The 23,037-nt window shown below is 44.4% G+C and overlaps 1 protein-coding gene across 1 annotated transcript in view; it reads right to left on the bottom strand.

Annotated features, from left to right (window-relative positions):
• Positions 1 to 4,079: 4,079 nt before the first annotated feature.
• Positions 4,080 to 23,037, bottom strand: part of mtcl2 (microtubule crosslinking factor 2) — a gene marked incomplete at its 5' end in the record, with an annotated part of 77,558 nt that continues 58,600 nt past the window's right edge. Inside the window, 17 exons of the mRNA XM_079225856.1 lie at positions 4,080 to 4,604; positions 5,122 to 5,546; positions 6,370 to 6,597; positions 6,685 to 6,952; positions 7,071 to 7,646; positions 7,933 to 8,062; positions 8,248 to 8,312; positions 10,497 to 10,613; positions 10,873 to 11,022; positions 16,765 to 16,932; positions 17,011 to 17,127; positions 17,526 to 17,756; positions 17,899 to 18,021; positions 19,434 to 19,553; positions 21,600 to 21,833; positions 21,926 to 22,226; positions 22,434 to 22,968. Coding sequence (XP_079081982.1) covers positions 4,455 to 4,604; positions 5,122 to 5,546; positions 6,370 to 6,597; positions 6,685 to 6,952; positions 7,071 to 7,646; positions 7,933 to 8,062; positions 8,248 to 8,312; positions 10,497 to 10,613; positions 10,873 to 11,022; positions 16,765 to 16,932; positions 17,011 to 17,127; positions 17,526 to 17,756; positions 17,899 to 18,021; positions 19,434 to 19,553; positions 21,600 to 21,833; positions 21,926 to 22,226; positions 22,434 to 22,968 — 3,938 coding nt within the window. The 3' untranslated portion in view covers positions 4,080 to 4,454. The remainder of the gene's footprint in view (positions 4,605 to 5,121; positions 5,547 to 6,369; positions 6,598 to 6,684; positions 6,953 to 7,070; positions 7,647 to 7,932; positions 8,063 to 8,247; positions 8,313 to 10,496; positions 10,614 to 10,872; positions 11,023 to 16,764; positions 16,933 to 17,010; positions 17,128 to 17,525; positions 17,757 to 17,898; positions 18,022 to 19,433; positions 19,554 to 21,599; positions 21,834 to 21,925; positions 22,227 to 22,433; positions 22,969 to 23,037) is intronic.

Below are 23,037 nucleotides of genomic sequence, written 5' to 3'. Positions count from 1 at the left end.
ATATGTGCAGAAAATGTAGTGTTTAAATTCAAGCCAGTCCTCCTTGCAGAGGAGAGGCACAAAGTGACCTTCTTATTAAAAGCGATGCACCGTAACGTTAAAGATACATTGGTATCTTATTGTTGTGTTACTTAATGAATCGTCTCAGAGTTTGGTAATGGTATAAAAAGTGTAAGAGGTAAAAGTGTAAAAGGTCTTTCTCAATATCACTCGTGTCATTGAGCTCGGCCACATCAGGGACTTTTGAAAACGTCTACGTTTCGCATCAGGGTGCAAATATTTTTACTGATCAAATAACACCATTGTTTTAGCAAACGATGCCAACACTTCTCTAATAGTTGTCAACAGTGCATTTTGTAAAAAAAAAAACGAAGAAAAAAAAGATTTGTTTCAGGTTTGTGCTTTTATTTTGTAGGGGGTTGCATTTTTTCAATTCAAAATAAAAATCCCACTTCCGTCTTGCCTTAGTGTCATCACATACTCTGCCAAGGTCTACCTCATTCTACAGAATGCTTTCTTTCATCTACTCACTCTACACACGGGGGTTTATGTATGGTTATGTTGTTATTAGTGTTGAAAATCCCACAAATAAAAAACATATATAAAGACCTAATACTGGCATTTGGTTGCTGTTTTACATGTTACATGTTTTAATTTCAAATGTGATGGACTAATAGCTTTACTATGACATATTCTGTAGTTAGAAACCAAAAACAGAAATAGTACCAGTGTACACATCCTGGTGTGTGGTGGGAGAGACTGTCATACTGGACTGCGGTTACATTCTGCACTATGTATCAACTTCTCCAGCTCTTCATTTATTTCTTTATTTCTTTACGCAGACATAATGGAGACACCAAACGTATGGGGCCATAATGAATGGAAAAATGTATTCAGTTGCTTTTATATGGCTCTCTTACCAGGACACTACTAACGTGTGTGAACTATTTTGAGTGTAGATAATAACATGTTGGTCAGCCAGCCAGCTATCAAATGTCTTGACATGCAGTGTGTGCTGTAATTTGTGTAGGAAGGCATTAGCATTAGAGGCTAATATTTGGAAAACGGGGGAATGTATCAATACCAAGCTTGATCATTTTAACCGGTTGGTTGGCAGACATATGCCTGTAGGCCCGGATTGTATATCTGAACTGAAATGTGCCAGACCACCTGACTAGGAACACCACATTTAGAAATGTCGGCGACATTAGCATACATAGCTAGTGCCACACAGAAGCAGTGTATTTAGTGAATAATTGTAGCAAACATAACCATGGAGAGGCTGCAAAGAAGTGATTTAGTCGGGAAAAGCTAGTTCTGAAGCAAAGGTCACCGCTTTGCTAAGTAAACCGTTAGCGAGCTACATCTTAGCGAGCTGTTTCCCTTCTTTTCTACTGTTGTAAAATACATATTTTACAACACCAGATGTGGTTTAATAATTGTGTAAGGTAACTACAAAGCTTTAAAAGACAACCTCATGGAATGTAGACAGGAATGGATGTGTACTTATTTGATTTCATGTAGTCTTAAACCAATCAGTGACCCATTGGCGAAAACAACCTGTTGTATAATTGTGGTCAGATATCGGACCGTCTATTCCCGTGGCGAGTAGCTTCTGAAGTGGTGACTGTTTTCAGATAATTGGTTTTCTACAAGCGTTGATGGCTGGAGTGGAGACAGACGGCCGCATTTAGTCTGTGGGTTTTCCTCACTGTGTTATTTAAATACATGCACTGTTACTGTAATGCCCTATTTTAAACTGCTGAGTCATTAAATGGTGTGCAGAGATGGAGAAAAACGCTCGACTGCAGCTCATAAATAGAAAGCCGGCGAGACACAATTCAAGCAGATGTCACACTAAGTAGCACCATGATAACAAAATAGAAATAATAGAAACATAGTAATGTAATAATAATAGAATAGAATAAATCTGCAAAAACATCCATATAAAATAAACAAAACAAAAAATAATTTACTTTCCAGAAATACAATAACCCTTGATATAAAAAAAGTTAGTATAGTGTGCATACTATGTCCTACTATACCTGTAAACCATCTTGTCCGTCCTCCATTGTGGTACAGTACTTTATTGTAGCTTTACTTAGTACAGCCTGATCGCAATTATGTGCATAAAAATCTCAACCATTTAAAAAAAAAAGGCCTGCTGTGTTTGTTTGTGTGTATTTTTTTTTTTAATATGGAGTCCAGTTTTGGTGTGAGCTGACGAAAAGGTAATCTGACAGGCACTTTGAATATCTATTGATTGATTAGAAACACAAAAAAAAAAAAAAGGGACAGGAGAAAGAAATGGAATTAAAAAACCCTTTCAAATATGATTGTTTTCAGTTTACAGTATTGTTTTAGGTTTTCAATTCACCAGTAAGACCATTTGTGTCAGTACCCCTGTAACATACTTTGTCTTTTACGTCTCTTACGTGTGTGGAGAACCTACTTGAAGACATTTCATATCGTTGGACCTGACTGTCTTGAATGTATTTCTCAAAAAGTAAAAACTCAGTGCTTTCAGTACTCTGGCTTCAAATGGATAGTCACAGCTCTCAGCTTGTTGTTGTTTACCAAGATCACGTTATAATGCTACATTTTTTAAAATGCGTATAGATTTCGTAGAGTAGCTACGCCGGCGGTGTAGTACTACTACACAAGGACAGTTGTGCGCGAGAGAAATGATGCACTGGTACACCATATCGCTGAGAATTCAATGACTAAACGTACATACAAACCGTACACACATACACATCTGGGAAAGACTCTCTTAATAAAAGGAATGCATTTGAATTCTCCTTGGACACTCTTTAGAGTTAGTGAGCGTTTCTGGACGATAACCATTTGGAGTTTGGACACACCTCGTATCGGACGCCATGAAGCACAGTCGGGTCGGGATGCACCGATAACGCTGACGGACATCGGGTCAATCTCATCAATGTTGTTAAAATAGTTCTTAATTACGTAAATCAGATTCCGTGACATTGATTCTGTACCTTCTTTACAGAATGGAGTGAATTGGAATACTTTTCATGTTTTGGCTTTGGGCGTTTGTAGCATGATGCCAAACTCATTGTTGAGGCATTCTGAAAAAGTGATTAGATAAGTTTAAAAAGTCCTATCAGTGCATCTCCGACCAGTGACAAGTGAAAGACTGCAGACGGGCTTTTAGGTTAACGATCATCAAAGGGTTAAGGATGAATCTTGACATCAGTTAAGAAATATCTCAAAATAGGAAAACGAACAGGCACTTTCTGCCTGCTGTAACAGGTTAAAAACCAAAACTATAATTTTTCACAATCAGGAAACGTCACAAAACGTTTGAAGTGTTTTTTTCTTACATATATAGGGTTTAGTAATCATGACTAAGATGCCACAAAACATCCCCGTGTTTGCGGCCAAAGTCCTTCTGTGTGCAGAATGGACAGTTACTTCTAAACAAGCCTGGGGAGACTTTTGTTGTTTCGGTTTGCTACTACGCAACGACTTGTAGGAGGTCAACTCAAATCGGTTGTATGGTCTCATTTATAGAGCTGCCCAGTCCAAACACTAATCAATGGAGTCCAAAGTCTGGTCATGCTGGGATTTGTAGTCCAGTGGAACTAAAATTTCTCCTTCAGCGATCCGCTGTAACAGGAGGACCATTGAATACCAGGCTGCAACTGAAGCAGACGTGTCATCAGAAGGTGGCGATGTCAGATCCCTCGCTGGAATGTTATTGTGCTAAAGAATCAAAAAGGCAAAATTGCATTTCCCAACACAGCATGTGTAAGTATATGACGACAAAGTTCAAAGAGAAATTATCTTAGATTGATGGTTTCAGAGTTGCGACCACAACGTGGAAGATCTTTCCAGCTTTGTCGGTGTCTCCTCTCCAGTTTTACACGGTGGCTCTCAAAGTAACACATGCACTTTCAACGCTTACTCAAATTGGGACGACGTAAATCCAACATGGCTACTTGTCCGACAACATAGTGGCAAAACGGACCAGTTGTAGTACCTTGTTTTGTAAAGGGGTGGGGGTGTTAGTAGATCTGGTCCTGACATCGTAGTTTTACTTGTTAGACTCCCTCCAGTTCGTAGAGTTGTTCTTGTTTAGTGAAGCGTGTCAGATTGTGTGTGTTTCATGTCCTGCTGGTAGGGTTGTGATGGTTGGATCTGTTGCTGGCTCGCAGTTGCTGTCCTCCCTGTCCTTGGCATCGGAATGGTACAGTCCAAGACGAGTGTTGTGAATGTGTGCATGTGGCAGTGGGTTTGTGGGGCAGTCTGTGCAGTGTGCTAGCAGTGTGGCGTGATGTTTGGCAGTGCACCAGTGTGGCAGGTTGTATGTGTCGACGTGTACATTTGCTGATGTGTTGTGATGCGTTTTCATGGCAGTGACGTACAGTGTTTGTGAACAGTCAGTACTGCGTGTGTGCGTGCGTGTGTGTTGCGTGTCTTTGACGAGGTCGTCACTCGTTGCAGGTGTCCACCTTCTCCTCGGTTGCCGCCGGAGACTCTTGTGGGCGGTACTTGCACTGGCCAACCGTATGGCGAGCTGCTGCTCTTGATGGTCGGGCGAGGCAGGAGGAGGACTGGCCAGCACAGTCACAGGGTGCATCCTGGGAAATGGAAAGATGTGTTATTAATCCAAACACACTTTTTTTCTTATTATTAACATTTTTTTTAAGTTTAAAAAGACCATACCAGGGAAAAATTAATCTTCTCAACTACAACTTATGTTTTGAGGACCATTTCACAATGCAGTGCCTATTTTTCTATATTCACCATCTCAGTCAGCTGTTTTTAACTGTGATTGTTGACCCCATAACAAATAAGATTTGTGGATGATGTGGAACCCAGTGGGTTCCTGTCTCATCAGTTGGTGTTAGCAGTTAGCTAATATGCTCAAACGTTTTTAAAGTCCAATGGATTTTCATATGGTACGGAAATGAATGGAAACGGTCAGAAATACATAATAAAAAAACTGAAAATCCACTGTCCTAGTGGAATGGTAGAAAAAAAACACAGACCTTTTAAAACCCAGATTAATTCTTGGCAAAGGAGCTGTGACAGTAAATGCTAGTTCATGTAAAAACACGACGGTTCATAATAAAAGCACATTTCCAGTGGCCGCACCTCTGTCCCAGATCCTGTGACGGCGCCTGCGTTGGTCACCGTTTCCTTCCCTCCGCCCATGATACCGACCATCTCCTCTCCGGCCGTCTGTCTCATGAACCTCTTATTGACGATCTTGGTCACGCTGTCGTTGCATGTGGCCAGCGCTCCGAATCCCCCGACGCACTCCGGCTTGGGCTCATCCACGCTGCCAAAACTCCCCAAAACACACAGGCCTCCAAGGCTGCCACTGGGGTCTCTTGGCGCTCTCTCCTCACACAGGGCGACTCCTCCTGGACCACGGCTGCTGCTGCAGACATTCCTGAAGAACTCCTGGACCAGGCCTCCGTAGCGCTGAGAGCCGGGGTCAGATCCACAGACCGGTGCGCTGGTGGGTTTCCCTACGGCAGGAGACTGCCGGGCTGGACTGGCTCCCTGGCTGGCTCCTAATCACGAACAGGGATTCAAGACAGCGATGATATTTCTTTTCCAGAAATTGTGGTTTACAGGACTGATTGAATCCTAGATGCACGCTTGCACTGTCAAGAGTTTGATAAGTAGGTGTAGATGGGTGCTGAATCCTCAAAAAGCAAAACTCAGGAGTAAGACTGCGTTCCACTTGAGTTGTTTTATATGAAATAAGTGATACAGTATTTATTTATTAATTCCGAAGGAAATTCTTGTGCCAGGGATTGATCAAAGATTACCATGGAAGAATAAGAAAAAAAAGGAATAAATATATAGTGTATAAGAAGCAATACTGACACCAGTGCATAATCGAAAAAGCTGAACAAAGAAGTAAGATAAATTAAGTAAAATAAGTTAACTAAAATAGAAAAAGTAAACTACAACAACAAAAGAATAATAACAAGAGTAAAAATATCAAGTATATAAGAAATAATAGAGACCTTTACAGAAGAAAAAAAGTATGCATTGCAGTAATACAATAATGGTAATATGTGACCTGTGCTGTTTAAATACCTGACAAAAATAACAAAAAACAAAAAAATTAAAGTAAAAGTTAATGCACGCCAGCAAATATGATTGATTATGGAAAGGCCTTTTTTCACAGCCGACATTTTGACATTTTAACCACAGGTTACTAATAAACAGTCTCCATTCGAATCAAGTATCTTAGTGCGCTAGCATCAACGGGAACCTGAAACCGAGGAATTCTGCCATCATTTCATTTTTTACACCTTTTTCTCCTGTTTCAAATGTCAAAATGTCTTCCATGAAAAGGGGTTTTATTTTCACACAGTATCTTACCTCCGTCCCCCCTCCAGAGCGACTCTGTGCTTCCAGAGTGTTCGACCACACTGAAGAGGCTGGAGAGGCCGTCGGTGAGGCCGTTCAGGACGGGGCTGTCCCTGGTGGTGGTGGAGCGAGCCCAGGCTGAACGTCCTCCTCCTCCTCCGCCACCGATGGATCTTTGCTGGAGGCTCCAGAGGCTCCGGTCCCTGGAAGAGGAACTGCTATCCAGTCTGGAGGTGGAGCCTAAAAACAGAGCCGTCAGATATCTCTCCTTCACCCAAGCAATCGTTTTTACAATGGATGTTAGAGGCCAGGGAACAAACTAATTACCGGAAGACACTCTGCGTTGCAGTTTCGGTGATCCATACTTGGGTGAACAGCATGGCCTGTCGGTGCGGCTGTGAACCTTGTCCAGGGACGTGGATATCTGCCGGGTTCGAGCGGACACTAGCGAGGATGTGGTTGTTGGCGAGGGGCGAGGAGACCAGGCTTTGGAGTGGAACCCCGACCCTCGGATGCCGGGAAGGTTGTCGGTTTGAAGCCCGACGCTGACGGATTGCGCAGCAGTCTGCGTGGACCTGGTGGACATGCCCGCCACCTGGGGAGAGAAATGTAAAAGATGGAGAATGTTTAGCGTGATAGGTTCAAATGAATGCATATTTAAAACACACAAAAAATATAGTTCTAAAATCTTTTCATCATTAAAAATAAACTACCTGACTCCCAGGTTCCTTGGAGGATTTCCTCTCCAAAGAGGAAGAGCGTATGGCCTGGCGGACACAGTTGGTCATCTCCTTCATGTCATCACTCAAGTTGGCGGAAATCTCCCCCATCTCCAGGCCGTGGAAAGCTGATGAGGGCGTCATCCCATCAACTGAGCCGCCAATGCCGGGGATCGAACCGGCGATGCAGCCACTTCTGCTCTCCAGCAGCTCCCTGTGCTGCTTGGACAGCGAGCTCAGCCATTGCTCGTACGAGGACGAAAAGGAGGATGGAGGTTGCTGCGGCTCAACCTCGAGGGTTCCCACCGCAGCCACTCCTACGTCTGGCTCACTCACTCCCAGGGAAGAGCTCCCGTTTTGGGCCTGCTGTGGCTCTTTGGCCTCCTGGCTCCTCCTTCGGTGCTCCATGCGCCTTACCGCAGGAGGGCTGTAGTAGATCCGGATGCCGGTGCGGTCTGGAGCCGTGTAGCTCCTCTGGACGGTCTCCAGATCCAGCTCTGATCCCACTAAGCTGCTGCAAGAGCCGCTGGGACCGTCCCAGGTTTTACAGGTGTCTCCAACCAATGGGGTCTGGGATGAGAGAGTGGGGACACGAACAACCAGTATGAAATAGTGATCAGTATATACAGTATATATATATATATATATATATATATATATATATATATATATATATATATATATATATATATATATATAGAGCAGATAGTATGACAATTGTTATACAAATCGTATAACCTTTACAACCAGTCTTTCTTTCACTGGTCTTCTCAAACACATCAAAACAAAGACATCAACAAAGACAATAAACTGCACATTTTAAACCAGTAAATGCATGAAATCCCAACTTTTTCACCTCATTGGTTAGGTAGGTCCAGTTCTTCCTGCTGAGGTCACCCAGGTCTGGGACAACAAACTGAAATCTCTCCTCCTGATTGGCTCTCCCGTTGACTTCTGGGCCGTCCAGCTCTGACGTGGATTTGGTTCTTTTCATTGAAAGAGGAGAAAAGTGAAGTACAAGTTATGCTCTGCTTGGCAAGATGACACATTTACACTCGTTCATGAAGAGTGGAAATTGCATTAATGAAACAGTCCTATAATCAAGCAAAGGTTAATTCGAAAGTGTGAGCGATTGATATAAAACTGTGAGGTAGTGTGTGTAAATTGTTACCGTGGTGATCCTGTTCCATTCGTGACGACTGTGTCTGCAGAGGACTCGCTGCCTGATGACTTTGACTGAGGACAAAGAAACCTGACTGTCAGTGAGACCACAGAACAATTTTTTATTAATTTTTTTACATCTTATTAGCATTTTGAAAATACACCCTGGCAGATATCCACTGTAGACACATTCATCTCATTGCCATCCACTTATTCTAGAGCTGCAGGAGGAAGTGGAGACTGACAAGTATAATCTATCTGTGGCAGACAGCATACAAACAGACGACAACACACACACACACACACACACACACACACACACACACACACACACACACACACACACACACACACACACACACACACACACACACACACAACACACACACAGATGGTGAGTCAGTTCGTTTCACACTCACTAGGTAATCTCACACTCTCATTTCCCCTCAGAGGGGAAAGGGACATATACAGATAATGTGCTTAGTTGTGCAGAAACACTGATGGACTTCTGACCTGCAACTCACTGAACTGCAGACCACGCAGCATGGATGTGTACAGTGTACTGACAGAAAGCTAAATATAGACTCGTTTTTAGACTACATTCCCAAACAGGGTTACTTGTACCCAAGGGGGTACTTCTGCAGTTGCCAGGGAGACTGCCACTTCAGAAACAGATGCAAACGTAGCCAGACTGACCTGGATGCTGAGGTTCAATTGTATGAAAAACATCCACTTCGAAATAATTATTAGTGTGATATGGTGTCGATGAAGGGGTACTTGAGTTCAATGACAGGTCTGTGGGGGTGCGTGGGACACAAAGGTACTACTGGTTAAACTTATTTTTCTTTTAAAATATAGTTTTCTTCAGATAATCTAGCTCAATCCACCCCAACATCCAATTTTAAGATTATTCACAAAATTGATTTATGAATAAACATCACATTTGTACAGTAACTCTGAACAGCTCAACTGACACAAACATCCAGCTCTGTTTTGGACTAACTGACCTGATGGGGGCACTGTACTCAACTGTCAGAAGTCTCTGGGAGGCCCAACAGTATAATACAAGCAGAGTAGACAGCAGATGTGATTTGTGTGTGGCAGAGCGTGACACAGACACACTCCGAGAGACTCAGACAGAGTAGATTAAAGTATGACCAGCGTCGGTGTCCTGCCAAGTTTCCAATGCAGGACACTTAATGGAAGGACTGAGATGGGATCTCACACAACAGACAGGAGGGAAGGAAAAGGAGGCACCAGAAGAGGAGTGAAAGGAAGGAACAGAAAGGAAGGGGTAGACAAAGACACCCTCAAACTGAAAGCCATCGGCACCGCAGACAGAGGAGAAATGATGGGGCAGTGACCGACTAAACGTGTACATCTTCATTTCTTTGTGTGTTTATGAAGGGAAAAAAATGAACTACCACTTTAAAACACTGATGAAATCCCTCCCGGACATGTTGCAGCAGCTTGGCAGTGACTGCCTTGGTGTATAATCAACAGATTGGACTGACCACAGGAAGGGTATGACACTAGAGGCTCCGTACTCACAATATGGCATCAACACCTGTGGTTAATTGTCAAAGGATCCCAAGAGGAAAATATCACCCTATAGAGAACAGTAACATGCAGTTTTGGGTCTGTTTTGACATTTCTCGTGTTGCTTTTAACTTTAACATATTGCGTGATATCTTTTCTTGTGTGTATATAATGGACAGAGGCCCGGATGGACATGAAGTGGGTTTGAAGTAAACTGACTAGGCGATAGCAGCTCATGGAATCATGTTGCGTAATTGTTGATGGAGGTTGTGCGCACAGTGGGAAGAGTTTCACGTGAAAAGTGTAAATCTGGTGGTGTGACATATTTGGCATTTTGTGTAAAACAAATACTACGACAAAAATTCTATGGTTTTCTCTTGTGCATATTTGAATGTGCTTAGCTGGATGATGCTGCATTTCAGAGCGGAGAAAAGTATAGTCATTGTTTTGTTTTCTTTTGAGTTATGTTAATGACAGTCTGAAAGAAGCCTCATCGCACTAGCTGTGGCTTTTCTAAAACATCATCAGATGTGACTGGATGTACTAGAAAAAGTGAACCAGGAAACACACACCGCATCCAATGACTTAATATGCTTTAGATGTCCTTCTTATCTCAGACACCCTCATCCTCTCAGATTCCATCACCCAAGATACGCTCACTCCTCATCTCTTTTTCATCTTTGACATTTCTCTCTTGCACACACGCACACACACACACACCTTCCCCTGTTGTGCAGTGGCCTCTCCCAGTCTCTGCTCCCACTGAGCTCTTTCCTGGCTGCACCTCTCCAGCAGCTCCAGCTTCTCTCTGCCCCAGTTCCTCTCCCCGATCTGGAGCTGATTGGTCCGCAGGTGGGTCACAGCGGGGAGACGAGAAGAAGAGAAAAACATCAGAGGAAGAGGATGGATGAGGAGTGCACATATGCGTTTTAGCACGAGAGAGCTGTCAAGTAAAACACAACTCTTGATCCGACACACAAATTGAATAAGGGCTCAAACGGAAATAAAGCTGGAGGGTTTTATCTCTTTGTGAGATATTCACAGACCTTGCTTGTTACCTTCCGACCCAACTTGGCTGGTTCAGACAGACGTTTACCTGTTTAGTTAGGTCCATCACGGCTGCGTAGGAATCGGCCAGGAGGTGCTGGTGCTCTTCGCGCTCCCTCTTCAGCGCCACCTTCAGGTCCGGAGGATCCAGTGCATCAGTGACGGACAGAGACGCTGCTTTTCCTGATTTGGACTCGAGCTGATCGGAGAAAGACAAAGAGATCCTGAATATAAACAGCATTTTCCTCTTTTGGATAATAAAGCTACATTTTAATGTAAACAGGTATCAAAAGAAGCACTAGTAATAAGAACTGCTTACAAAGCAGGAGTGTTAAAATAATGCTGAGTGAATGTACAAGCGACATCATTATATGATGATCTTATGAGATATGACATCTTTATCTGCATACTAAACTAGTGATAGCCTGCAACTATTATTATAATTAATTACCAGCTGTAACATCTTAGCAGGAACTACCACAGAAGAAGGTATAAGTGCTTTCCAGGTGCTTGTGTCACAACCGTGCACGTTGGCTCTCAATAGCTATAGAGGGAAGGTCATTTTAAGCTCAACCACACCTAAAGGTTTTCGTAAACCCACGCTGTCGCAGCTGGTAATAAAATCGTAGACCGAGTGTCCATATGACGTTGTTTAATCCTCAGAAGAAGAACATCAGCACCTTTTCTGAGATTGTCAACTAGAAACTTTCGGAGCAGCCGCACAAAAAAGTTAGAGCTATACAATCCTTCTTTATTGGGAACAAAAGTTAACAAAAGACACTGGCGCTGGGAACAACATGGACACGTTCAACTCAAGTACAACGTCCTTAAAATCTTGCAAAAATGCAATTAAATGTACGTTATTTTCCACATCAAACACACGCAGACATAATTATGGTTGTCGTATGACATCATACAGGAGAAGGCAAAGTAAAGCCTCCACACAGACGAGCTCCCTCTGCTTTCTGCTGCTCATGATGAGGAGGACAGAGACCCCAATCGAGAGCCCTGTCCCTGTTTTTCTGCTCCTCTGCTGCCATGTTTTCTCCTGAAGATCTCTCAGCTACTCTTTCCTTCTCCCTCCGTACCCCTCTTCCTCTTCCCACCCCTTCATCCTCTCTCTCTACTGATTTCTCACCTTCTATTTCCAGGTCTCTCACCTCTTTTTTTTCCCCTCTCTATAAATCTGTCCAGCTGTCACAGAGCCTGGTAGGTGGCATTGCTTGAATTTTTTATGAGCAGCTCCACTTCCCCTTTTCCTCCCTCTGAGCCTCATAGTTCACACAGCCGACACATCAATTTGACACACACACTCACACTCACACACACACACACACACACACACCCTCGACCCATCAATCCTCTGTGGCTCTTTGGCACGGGTTCCGTATATGGTGCTAATCGAACCGCCTGGCAGCCAATTACAGCATAACACGCGCGCGCCTATCCAAACTCCCGTCTCCTATGGCAACAGATCGTTACTCGTTAGTGATGAGCGCACCTTAACGAGCCCCAAGTCTTAACGAGGTTTACAGCCGAGGCGTTAAGCGGGATGACTGACATTTATTGGTGGATGAGAGACGCCCGCACGACTCGCTACTCACCATTTACCAAGTTCAATTACTTATGTTTATTCAACTAAAACCATGAATATACAAGCATAGATTTATTAATCAAGTTTTACTAAAATAACCCCAAGAGGACACTTCAGGGCTTGGATAGTGAAACATCAGGTTCAGCAATAAAATACAAAAATCCTACCTAAAAGTCAAGCATTGATTCAATCTTTGCCTTCGCATTTTCTCACATTCATCATGTGGGCATCTATACAGAAGCATTTTTTCATAGATATAGAAACTAATCTGTAGAAACACAGAGCCCAGAGCTACTAACAACAACAACAACAACAACAGCGCTGTGGCAACAAACCCCAGTCTGACCCACAGGGATCTTTAAGTGCTGAGTGAAGAGGAATTACTTCATTTTATTATCATTAGATCCATTGTTATTATTATCATACCAATCAGAATCAGAGTGTATGAAAAGAATAAAATCTAGCTCCATGTTCAGCCACTGTGATCTTCCTGGAGACTATTTTCAGTTCGATGCCAAATTAGGAATGCTGCATGAAATGAATAATACTTGATAAAGCTGATACTTTACTGTAGTTCATTGGCTTCACTATGAGCTGGTAACAAACAGTCACTGTGTGAGCTAACAATGCCACTGGTTAGTGAGACGGACCCACAAGGCCTCATGTGCTACGTTGGGGATTATGATTTGCCCCGCAGCTGATTTGAACTCCGTTAATGCTATCGGTTCTCCACATCAACCGTCGGCTGTTCATTTGAGGGCAACAATCCTGAGAGACAAAATGTGTGCCAGGTTTATAAATAAAAACAAAGCCTGGATATTACATAATGCATGCAGATGTTAAATATAGTAATGCTGACTGCGTTGCACGCGGTGTATCTAAAACTGAAGCTCCAGGCCCCATCTCGACCTCGACTTTGTCTTTTTCTTGTGAGTGGCTGTTCATGAATGTTTTCCATTATGTGTAAACACACATTAAACAAATAGTCTGAACAGCATTCAGCCCACAGACGTTTTATTATGTTCACTTTCCTGAGTTACCACTAATTTAGCATACAATCCTCAAACGTGTTTCTAAGTCTTCAAGTAGCAAGCCTCAATCTAACCAGACCTTGGCTGCATACGTGGCAGATCAGAAAACACGTTTGAGTCATTCCTTGTTGGAAGAAACAAATACTCTAGTTTATCGTTTTTACGTATGAGGACTCATTGAATATTGAGATTGAGTTGCACATTCCTGTCTGATCTCCCTGCCCGCCCCTTTTGTCTTCATACTCCCTTCCCGAGTGAAGTGGACTCAACAGATGTGAGCGATCAGAGCTTCCAGCTGCTCACGACAGGTGCTCGCAACATGTCTCACTGTCAGGCAGGATGACGGATTCATGGAAGAGTGTGGTCCTGCACGCTTTCAGGGCTCTGGCTATCGTTTCCACTTCACTGACGGTGTTTGTTTATCAGGCGGAATGGGCGAAGATAATTTCTTGTCAAGCAGTTTGACAGGTAGGACGGCGTTTGAAATGGAGTTGACTTGTTTGACAAAGCAACAGCTGGAGCTACATGCTGCCAGGACGCCTTGGCACCGACGTGGTTCAGTGGGCTGGTGAATGTCTACACACACACACACACACACGCACATGCACACACACACACACACACACACACACAATCTGGGCAAATTGAAGGCATACTTTACAGGTTGTGCATTGTTGGCAGAGAAGAGATTAGTTCCAGCTGTGGCGTCTAGGCCGGTCTAGCACACTCATAGTATGTACACACACACACACACACACACACACACACACACACACACACACACACACACACACACACACACACACACACACACGGCAGAAAAGAGAATACATAAATTGTGTGTGTGTGCTTCTGCTTCAATTTGGCAAAATCTGTGATAAAGTGCAACACAGTTAATCAAATATGAAACTCATATTTTTTTGTGTGCGTCTAAAAAAATGAATCGCAGCCATGCAATTGGATTCTTGGATCAGGCCGCAAAGGTTAGTCTGTGAACGTCATCTCAAAAACAGCCCGCCGCCACATCACATCTAAGGAAAGGAGAGCGTGCTATCTCTTTGTACCGCCCCTCTCCTCTCCTATTGGTTGCCAAGAGGAGCTGCCGAACCAATCAGAAGATACATGATCACGCACCTCGGCCCCAGGCCAGAATCTCTCTGATCATGATCGTGAAATTAATGACTCTCTCCGTGTGTATCTTTGTGTTTCGGTGCCGGTGTGGACAAGAACACACCCGTCATAGTGAGGGTGTTCATTCCTTCACAAAGGGTTCATTTCAGTTATAGAATTATGATTTAATTAGCATGAGGCGAAAGTGATCTTAATTAAAAACCCATTCAACTTTATGAAACCAAAATATCTTAAACTAACTAGTTTCCCTTTGCATTGCATTTGAATATCCTTTAACATTACTTGCAATTTCTTTGTATTTCATTTGTGGCCCCATTATTCCTCACCTCAGTTAATCATTGCACTCTATTCACTATGAGATGAGATGATTGGTCCTTTTCTTAATGTATTTTGACTTATGTAATGCATTGAGAATAATCTTTTAATGTCTAACTGTTTCTGGTGTAGCTGGTGTTTCTCCCCCTCTGTGACTGGTTGTTGCAGCCTGTAACTATAATATGGAAATGCTGCAAAATGCATCATTAGTTCATGTCTTTTTGGGCTGAAGTGAAGCTTTTCTGGTGATACATTTTGTGTGAACGTTTTAAATTAGATTTCATCCTCTTGTGTACGTGTCTTACAGGTATGCATGATGAAGTGTTGTTTACTTTACTTCAGACAGAAATGTGCTTCACTGAATTCTGGTGTGTTCCTGGATTTCTTTTTAAATGCTTTAACATTTTAGCTTTCAGCTGAAAAAAAAAGTCCTAAAGGGCAAACTGTACTTTATCTCATTGGGTGGCTTTTTGCTTGTGAGGTTAAACTCCGGTTTGGGTTAAGTTAGGGTGAGGTTTCTGTGGATGGCATAATTTACGTATTTACTTATGTTGCATGGTGAAAGAGCTTAATGTTGAAAGGTAATATGAGGGAACATTTAAAAAAATAATGCAAATGTGTGTATAACAACAACCGCAGCACAGTGGCGTAAATGGAAAACATGTTTTTGCCAACTGACACCGTCCATCCTGTGTTAATGCTGCTAGCGCTGGCTAGCTCAAGGCTAAAGGTAAACCTGCAAGTAGGGACGGGCCTGCAATATGTTCACACTTTGATCGATGGCCTTTAATGATAGACAGTAAAATGATATACACTCGGGGAACATAGGTAAGAGCACATGAAAAGGCTTTTTAATTCCCCAGACTTGAACGGCCCTCTCTGTCTTCCTTTCATCCCTCTCTCTTCTCTCTCTGTCTCAATTACCAGGCGGTGGCACACGGGCTGTGTTCTATCTCAGAGGCTGTTAATTAACACTTGCACAGTTACCACCTCTGCTGCTGTTATGAGACAGAGAGACAATGAGGAAGGAGAGGAAACATTAACACCATTACTCACAACCTACGGATGAGACAGACAGCCAGACAGAGAGAGAGATGGGATGAAAGGCTCGAATTCACAAACAAATGAGCCACTTGTCAAAATGAACATTGGCCACTTCAGAACTAAATCAGAACTAAAGGTCTACTGTAACTGTGTGAATGCAGGGAACACAGGCTTTCCAAGCAAAAGTAACTTGTTTATTTGGCCACTTGGCGGTTGTAACTTAAGAAAACTTTTCTGTAGTCGACAGAAGATGTGCTTCCGCATGTGCTTTTAATCGTTGAGGACAACATTTTATCTTCCCACTGTATTGATTTTTCGTCTTGTCCTGAATTCGTTGAGCTCTGTTCGACTCTCCCAGCAGTTTCTGAGCATCGGATGGCTTTTCAATGTCAACACCTGTATCCTGTGCATCCGTTTGTGTCCTGCATTACGGCTCACTTAGAAAAAGTCCAAAGAAGTTTTCTTTTTCTTTTTTGAGTAAGATAAAAAAAGCATGCTGATTGATGTCAAGTAATGTATTAATGCATCACTGGTATATTCTGAAGCTCTGTTTCAAACAGGAAGTATTGCTCTACAACAAAAAAAATCATGACGAAAAAGGCAACAAACAAAGTTAAAGTCTGGAAGAAAAAGTTGATTGACAGCAGCCTGGTCAACATGAATTCTAAATCCTGATTGGTGCAGAGGAATATGTGACATCTTCTTTACTCCAGAGTCCTGCCCACTTCAAATCTTTTATGTGAAACAATCCAAATCTTGCCAAAACTGGCAAAAAATAAATTCACGTATGACTTCAACTATCTAAATTTACAGAAATACTTCTTACCTGCGTAATGAGGCTCTTTAGTTCGGTCCTCTCCACCTCCCATGATGCCTTGGCCTTGGCGAACTGCTGTGTGAGCTCTTGGGAGCCTTGTCTCTCCTGTCGCAACTCTCCACTCAAATCTTGCAGCGCCACCTTCAGGTCCGCCAAGGTGCTGCTCACGGCGCTCGACTACAGTGAAAGACACGCATGTAAGAACGTGTGTGTGTGTGGGCGCACGTGTGTGTGTGTGTGTGTCACTCTGCTTACCTTGATAGTGGGGCTGAGTGGTTGCTCGTCTGCAGCGGCCCTTTTGTCAGACTGGTGGGCGGGGCTTGTCAGGTTCTCCTCCTCCAGCAGCAGGTGCAGGTCCTTCAGGCTGTTCATCTGAGGAAAGAAAACAGAGGAAGATCCCCTTTTATCATTAATCTCAGCCTCTGCGTGTTTATCTATCTATATCTATCTACATATTTATATTCTGCAAAGGCAACAATATACAATCCAGCTACAATATTCAACATATGATACAATACGAACATTTCTCATTTGATGTTAAATTACGTCACTTTGTCTTTGTCCTGGGTGAACCTGAAAGGATTTTATCTTAATCATTTATGTGATTGAAAACCTGGGATTACAAATGGAGATATTCTTTGAGGATAATAGAGTATTGCTTACAGCCTAGCAGCAAAATAAATAAATACATTTCTTGGTTGAAATAATGACAACCAGGATGTCAACAGTGTGGACAGTCAGCTATTGACTCCGACTCCTTCCCCTCATACCTCCAAGATGTCGTTCCACTCTGTGTCCTTCCTGCAGCCCAACCTCCAGTGTTTGAGGAAGCAGCGCAGTTTGAGGCTGAGCAGTAACAGGGCCTGTTTGAGGTGCTGGGACTCCTGGACCAGCAGAGTCCTCTCCTGGCACCACAACTTCCGCTGAAGCCGAGCCTGGAGGCCCAAACTCTGCAGCTGGAAGTCCCGACGGAGCAGAGCCTTCTGGTGCTCCTCCTGGAGCTGAGAGGGGAAGACGGCCTGACATGAGGACTTGCATGCAATGTATAAAATGGCGTTTCAGTGCTTCTGTGTGAGATTGATGGTCTTTTGTTTACAAGTCAGTATTTGTGTGTCTTGGCAGCATTCAGTGCTGCAAACTGACCAGTGTGAGTTGGAGAGTGGTTTCTCTCTGAGCGTGCCTCTCCCTCTCCAGCTCCCCCTGAGTTCCCAGAGTCGACTCCTCCGCGTCGGACAGCCGAGCCCGGAGTTCATCGTCATGGACGGGCTGGAAGAAATAAAGAAGGAGATGAGGAAAGGATGAGTGTGGAGTAGTGGGGAGAGAGTTACGGAAGAATGGGGGTGCAGGGAAATAAATAAATAAGGAAAGGAGCAGTGGATAGGGAAACATCGGTGGGTCGGAAACAAGGAGGGAGGCTGTCAGAGATTAAAGAAAAATAATAAAACGCAGTAACGGGAGGAGAGGTGCCAAGGGACCAGGGAGTTGGAAGGAAATGAAAAAGGGAGAAACAGCTAAGTGTGAGAAGCACATAACATGGCAGTTTTGTGCAAAACACCCTTTAAATCACATCTCAGCTTCGGCACGCTGTACACACACACACACACACACACACACACACACACACACCATCTCATGCACTCTCCCATGCCTCATTTGGCTGCTGAGTGAGTGCGATCCATCGACCCACCACTGTACCATTAATGTCCTCTTTCACCCTCCACTGGGCTCAGCCTCTGCCCCCCATCACCCTGCACCCTGAGCAGCACCCGGCCGCTCACAGCCAGTGCTTCTGTTTCAATACGACTCACTGTTGTGCAAAGAGTGAGAGGATCTAAATACACTGATAATACTATTTTACCAACGCTGTGTCCTAGCCTGACATAAAGACTGGAGGCATGGGGAACAAACTCCGCCATTGAATAAGGCAGAGAATGAGTGTCACTGTTATGTTGGTGTAACACACTGAGTGTTCAGTGTTGTGCTGCTGGGTCACCGCATCGACTGCTTCTACCAAATATCTGACTCTCTCTCTTCTTGATATCTTTCTGCTTCGTTCTGTTTCACATTCTCGAGCTCGAATGAAGACGCAGACACGCACACATCCCCGGTTACCATGGAGACACGCCAGCAAAAGGTCAGCCAAACAAAGGGCTTTTCTTCCCCTCGATCCCACAGCTGACGGTGAAGTCACTGTTTATGTTTGTTGACAAGACTGTGTTGCTAGTGGGAGTTCACCACCACTGTACCACATCACAAACTTCAGCTTGAGTGTGTGTGTGTGTGTGTGTGTGAGAGAGTGTGTGAATGCATATAAATGAGCCTTTGATTAACCTTTCCTGCCATTGTGTGTTTGCACAGGAAAAAGTGATGCAAGTATATGCAAGTATACACAGCCCACATGTACATTCAAAAACAGTCCCTATACTATAGGCCCTTTCATGTTCACCGTCAGCTTCCTTATTACTCTATCCTCTTAGACAGAATTATACAGGAGCAGGCCAGACGCTTGTTTGTTGCCCCGAAGGCGTGTTTAGACTCCGACCAGCCAAAAGCCGAAGAGTTTGTTTGTCTGTCTGCGTCTACAAAGCAGAGTGAGACATTCGAGCTTCGGCTCGAGGCTCCAGTGTGAATGTCTGTGTCTGTCATGATGCGATTGCTTGTGCCGTTGAGCGACTCACCAGAGCATCGTCCGCCTCCTTCTCTCCCTGCTCCAGCCGGCGACCGCCGTCTGATTGGTTGTTCTCCTCGATTTGACCTTTCACCTCCGGCTCTGATTGGTCCCTATAATCAGGCTGCTGCTGCATGCATGCATGGGCAGGTTAATGAATAAAAACAAAAACACAAAGAAAACAAAAACAAAAACTCAGAGGAGAGAGGGAGGGCCAGGGAGGGACGAGACGTTGAGGAACAAAAACAAAAAGGAGGGGAGTGATAGAAATGAACGAAAAAACGAGACAAACAAACGCAACAATAAGAATAAAAAACAATTCGACCAAAATGGCGTCGATCCATATGACAACATTGTGAAAAATGAAGAAAATAAAACGAAGAACAATACAGAAACAGTTGAGTATGGATCTCACAAGATGAAGAAAAGTATGTAGAGGAAGAAGAGCTTGGTCAGAGAGGAGAAGGAGAGGGTGGAGAAAAGAAGGAAAAGGAGGATGGAGGGCAGAATGGATTGCTGAAGGGGGAGAGGGAGGAGAGATAAACGAAACAGAAGAGGACATAGAGGAGTGGGAAGAGAGGAGAGAAACAGCAATGGGAGATAAAGGAGGGAAGGGAGAGGGAAACAGGGGAGTAAGAAGACGAGAAGGAGTAAGGCAGTTAGGATGAAACGTCAGAGCGAAGAGGCCGACGGAGCAACAAGGTGAAGGAGGAGAGGGGGGAGGAATGAGTGTGGGTGGGGATGTAAAGCAGGGACAAAAGGAGAAGAAGGAGGAAGAGTGCCAACGAGGGAAGGAAAGGGGACGTGAGGTGAGCAAGGAGTCAGAGGAAAGTAGGTCGGCATTTAGGGAGATGACAAAGAGGAGGAGGCGTGAATAACGGGAAAAGGGAAAGGGGGAGATGGAGGTGAAGTTCAGAAAGCGGAGGTTATGGTGCCCGTGCATAGAGAAAGGGGAAAGGAGGAAGGGGCAGAAGGGAAGGGGAGGAGAGAGGGAAGGGAAGGAGAGATCGGAGGTGTGTTGGGACTCAGAATTGGCCTCGAATGGAGTCTAAACATGATAACGTATTCTCTTAAAACTTTGTATGATTTCATCACAGCCTCCTGCAGACAGGCAAACTAGATTAGATTAGAAAATACAAACTTTTATCAGACACAAGTTTCTCTTGTAGTAAAGGCAGTACACCAACGCAAAAATATCCATCCGAAGTACATTTATTTATAAGACTATTGAGTCTTGTGTTTCTACCAACGATACTCCTCTTATGGTAAAAAACACAGTCATTATGATAATACCGGACTCAGAATGGTGTCAGAATACTAATACTAAAAGTATTCAAACTAAAACAGACTCAGTCGGTGCTTATAGACTATGTTTATAGTTTATTATTTGCCCGTCAAGGACGTTGCATGACGCAACATGAATCTTCATACGAGCCAAACAATACAATTGTCCTGCTGGCCTCATTCCAGCACATTACATTACACCATACATGTGAGTAAATCTATATTCAAGTGGCTTTAAATGAAAGGAAAGTAGGGTTGATATTGCACAACCTCCCTCGATCTGAACCGATCTGAACTGTGTGTTGGTTTTATGATGCTGATGGAAATATAGAAATAACCCTACTATGTCCATGCATACAAGCAGGCTCCATTTGAGGCCTAAAGCAGCGTCTAAATACCAGGTTAGGATGCAATTTCCCTGCATGCAGAGGACATGGGAGGCATCGCGTGGAGAGGTTCACACTGGCAGCTCAAATCTGAAAACGTCCAATACGCCCATACAGCCAGGGCAGCTTTTGCTTTCACAATTTGATATTTATGTTTTTCATGAAAGGGATATTTTTCCATTCACAACCGTGTTGGAAGCCCGTCAGGTTCATACATCATTTCAATTGCCGGTGGTACATCAGATTTGAGCATGTCGTGTAAATCCATTCTCCACTGCCGGGAGAAACTAAAGCAGCAGGGTTAGATGGGATTGGGAGAATTATGCAGCCAAACTAATGGTTAGGCAAACACAAAATTGAAGAATAGAAAAACAAACGAAAAGTGACAACAGCAAAAAAAAAAAAAAAAAAAAGCTCTTAAAGAAAAAAAGAGACTGATAACAAATGAAAGAGAGAGAGAGAGTGACAAGGAGTGAAAAGGAGGAGTGTGTTCCCTGTCTTGTTACCTGCTCCACGGCCGCGTTTGGTCCATCCTCCCCGTCCCCAGAGCCGGGGAGGGAGGCGCAGGGTGAGGCCAGAGGAGACGCTCCTTCCACCTGAGGGTCCCTCCCACCTGCTGGGGGTTTGCCCAGGCTGTCCACCTGCTCCACGAAGGCCTGTAGCTGGCTGTGCAGGGCCTGCAGTCTGCTGGTCAGGGCGCCGACCAGGGGCCGGTCGGCCAGGTCCGACAGCTCTGAGATCTGCGGAACACAGAAATAACTTCAACACCTTCGTCGGCCATTTTTGTGAAAAGCTATCTCTCTATCTTTTTCTCCGACCCAGGGACACGCACCTGGCAGAGAGGCTGAGATTTCTCCAGGTCACACGGCTCTGCCGCCTCGTTGCTGCAGACCTTGTGATAGATGGACGGGGAGGAGGAGAGGCAGTTCGACTCTGGGGAGGTCAGGAGCTGGATTGCCGTGGAAACCAAGCGAGCCTGGTCCCTCATGGCCAGCAAGGCATCATGGTCCTTCTGCCCCAGATACCCGTGGAGGGAGGTCGTTGCGTCAGCGTTGTCCTCGATCTTCTTTTTCCGTTCCCTGATCTCCAGGGCGTCAGTCTCACCCCCGACTGGCTCTTTGCGGTGCGGCGGGCTGACGGGAAAAAATACAGAGAGAACACGTTCAGGATTTCTAATACATGTTGCTTTAAAAGATCAATGAACAACTTTTCCCTGATGACCAACACTGGGGTCTGTTTAGTGTGTATTCACTGAGTTATCCAGAAGGTTGTTGGGTTTCAGCAACATGTTCTATAACTGAAGCAAATTGTTGTGAGGGAAGATGAAAACGTAAGACTACCTTGGGAGGCACTCAGCTGAGTCTCCGGCCTCTGCGTCAGTGTCCAGAGCCAGCCGTAGTGAGGAGGAAGAAGAGGAGGAGGAAGGAGCATGGTAGGAGGCCAGATCACAGCGCTGCAGGTTGGACAGAAGCACTCGGTTTTCGTACTGCAGCTTCTTCACCTTCCCGCCCAGCTCTCCAATCTGAAGCCTCGCCAGCCTGAGCTCCTCCTCGTGGGCCGGGGCGTCGGTGCTGATAAGCACCGCCCCCTCCTGGATGGAGTGCACCGGGCTGTCATTGAGCAGGCCGTCCGTCAGCGACGCCAAGGAATTGGACGACATTGCGGACGTCGGCAGCGGGAGATCCGATTTATAGCGGTTCATCTCGTTCATCAGGAGTTTGTTCTGTTCCTCCATCTCGATGAGAGACCTCCTCAGTAGCTCCGCCTCCTCCTCCACAAACTGGAGGTGTCTCTGGAGCTCCATGACGTTTTCAGATGAAGCCCCTCCCCCGAGTCCCAGACTGCCACCAACACCGGAAAGCTCCTGTGGACCATCTAGGGAAAAAACAGAAGAGAGATTAAAATATACTTCAGTGAATGAAATAGATGAATCATGCAAATATA

Source organism: Taurulus bubalis (genome assembly GCF_910589615.1).
Source record: "Taurulus bubalis genome assembly, chromosome: 11".
In the NCBI taxonomy this organism is placed as follows: Eukaryota; Metazoa; Chordata; class Actinopteri; order Perciformes; family Cottidae; genus Taurulus; species Taurulus bubalis.
This window is presented reverse-complemented; position numbering and strand designations above follow the sequence as displayed.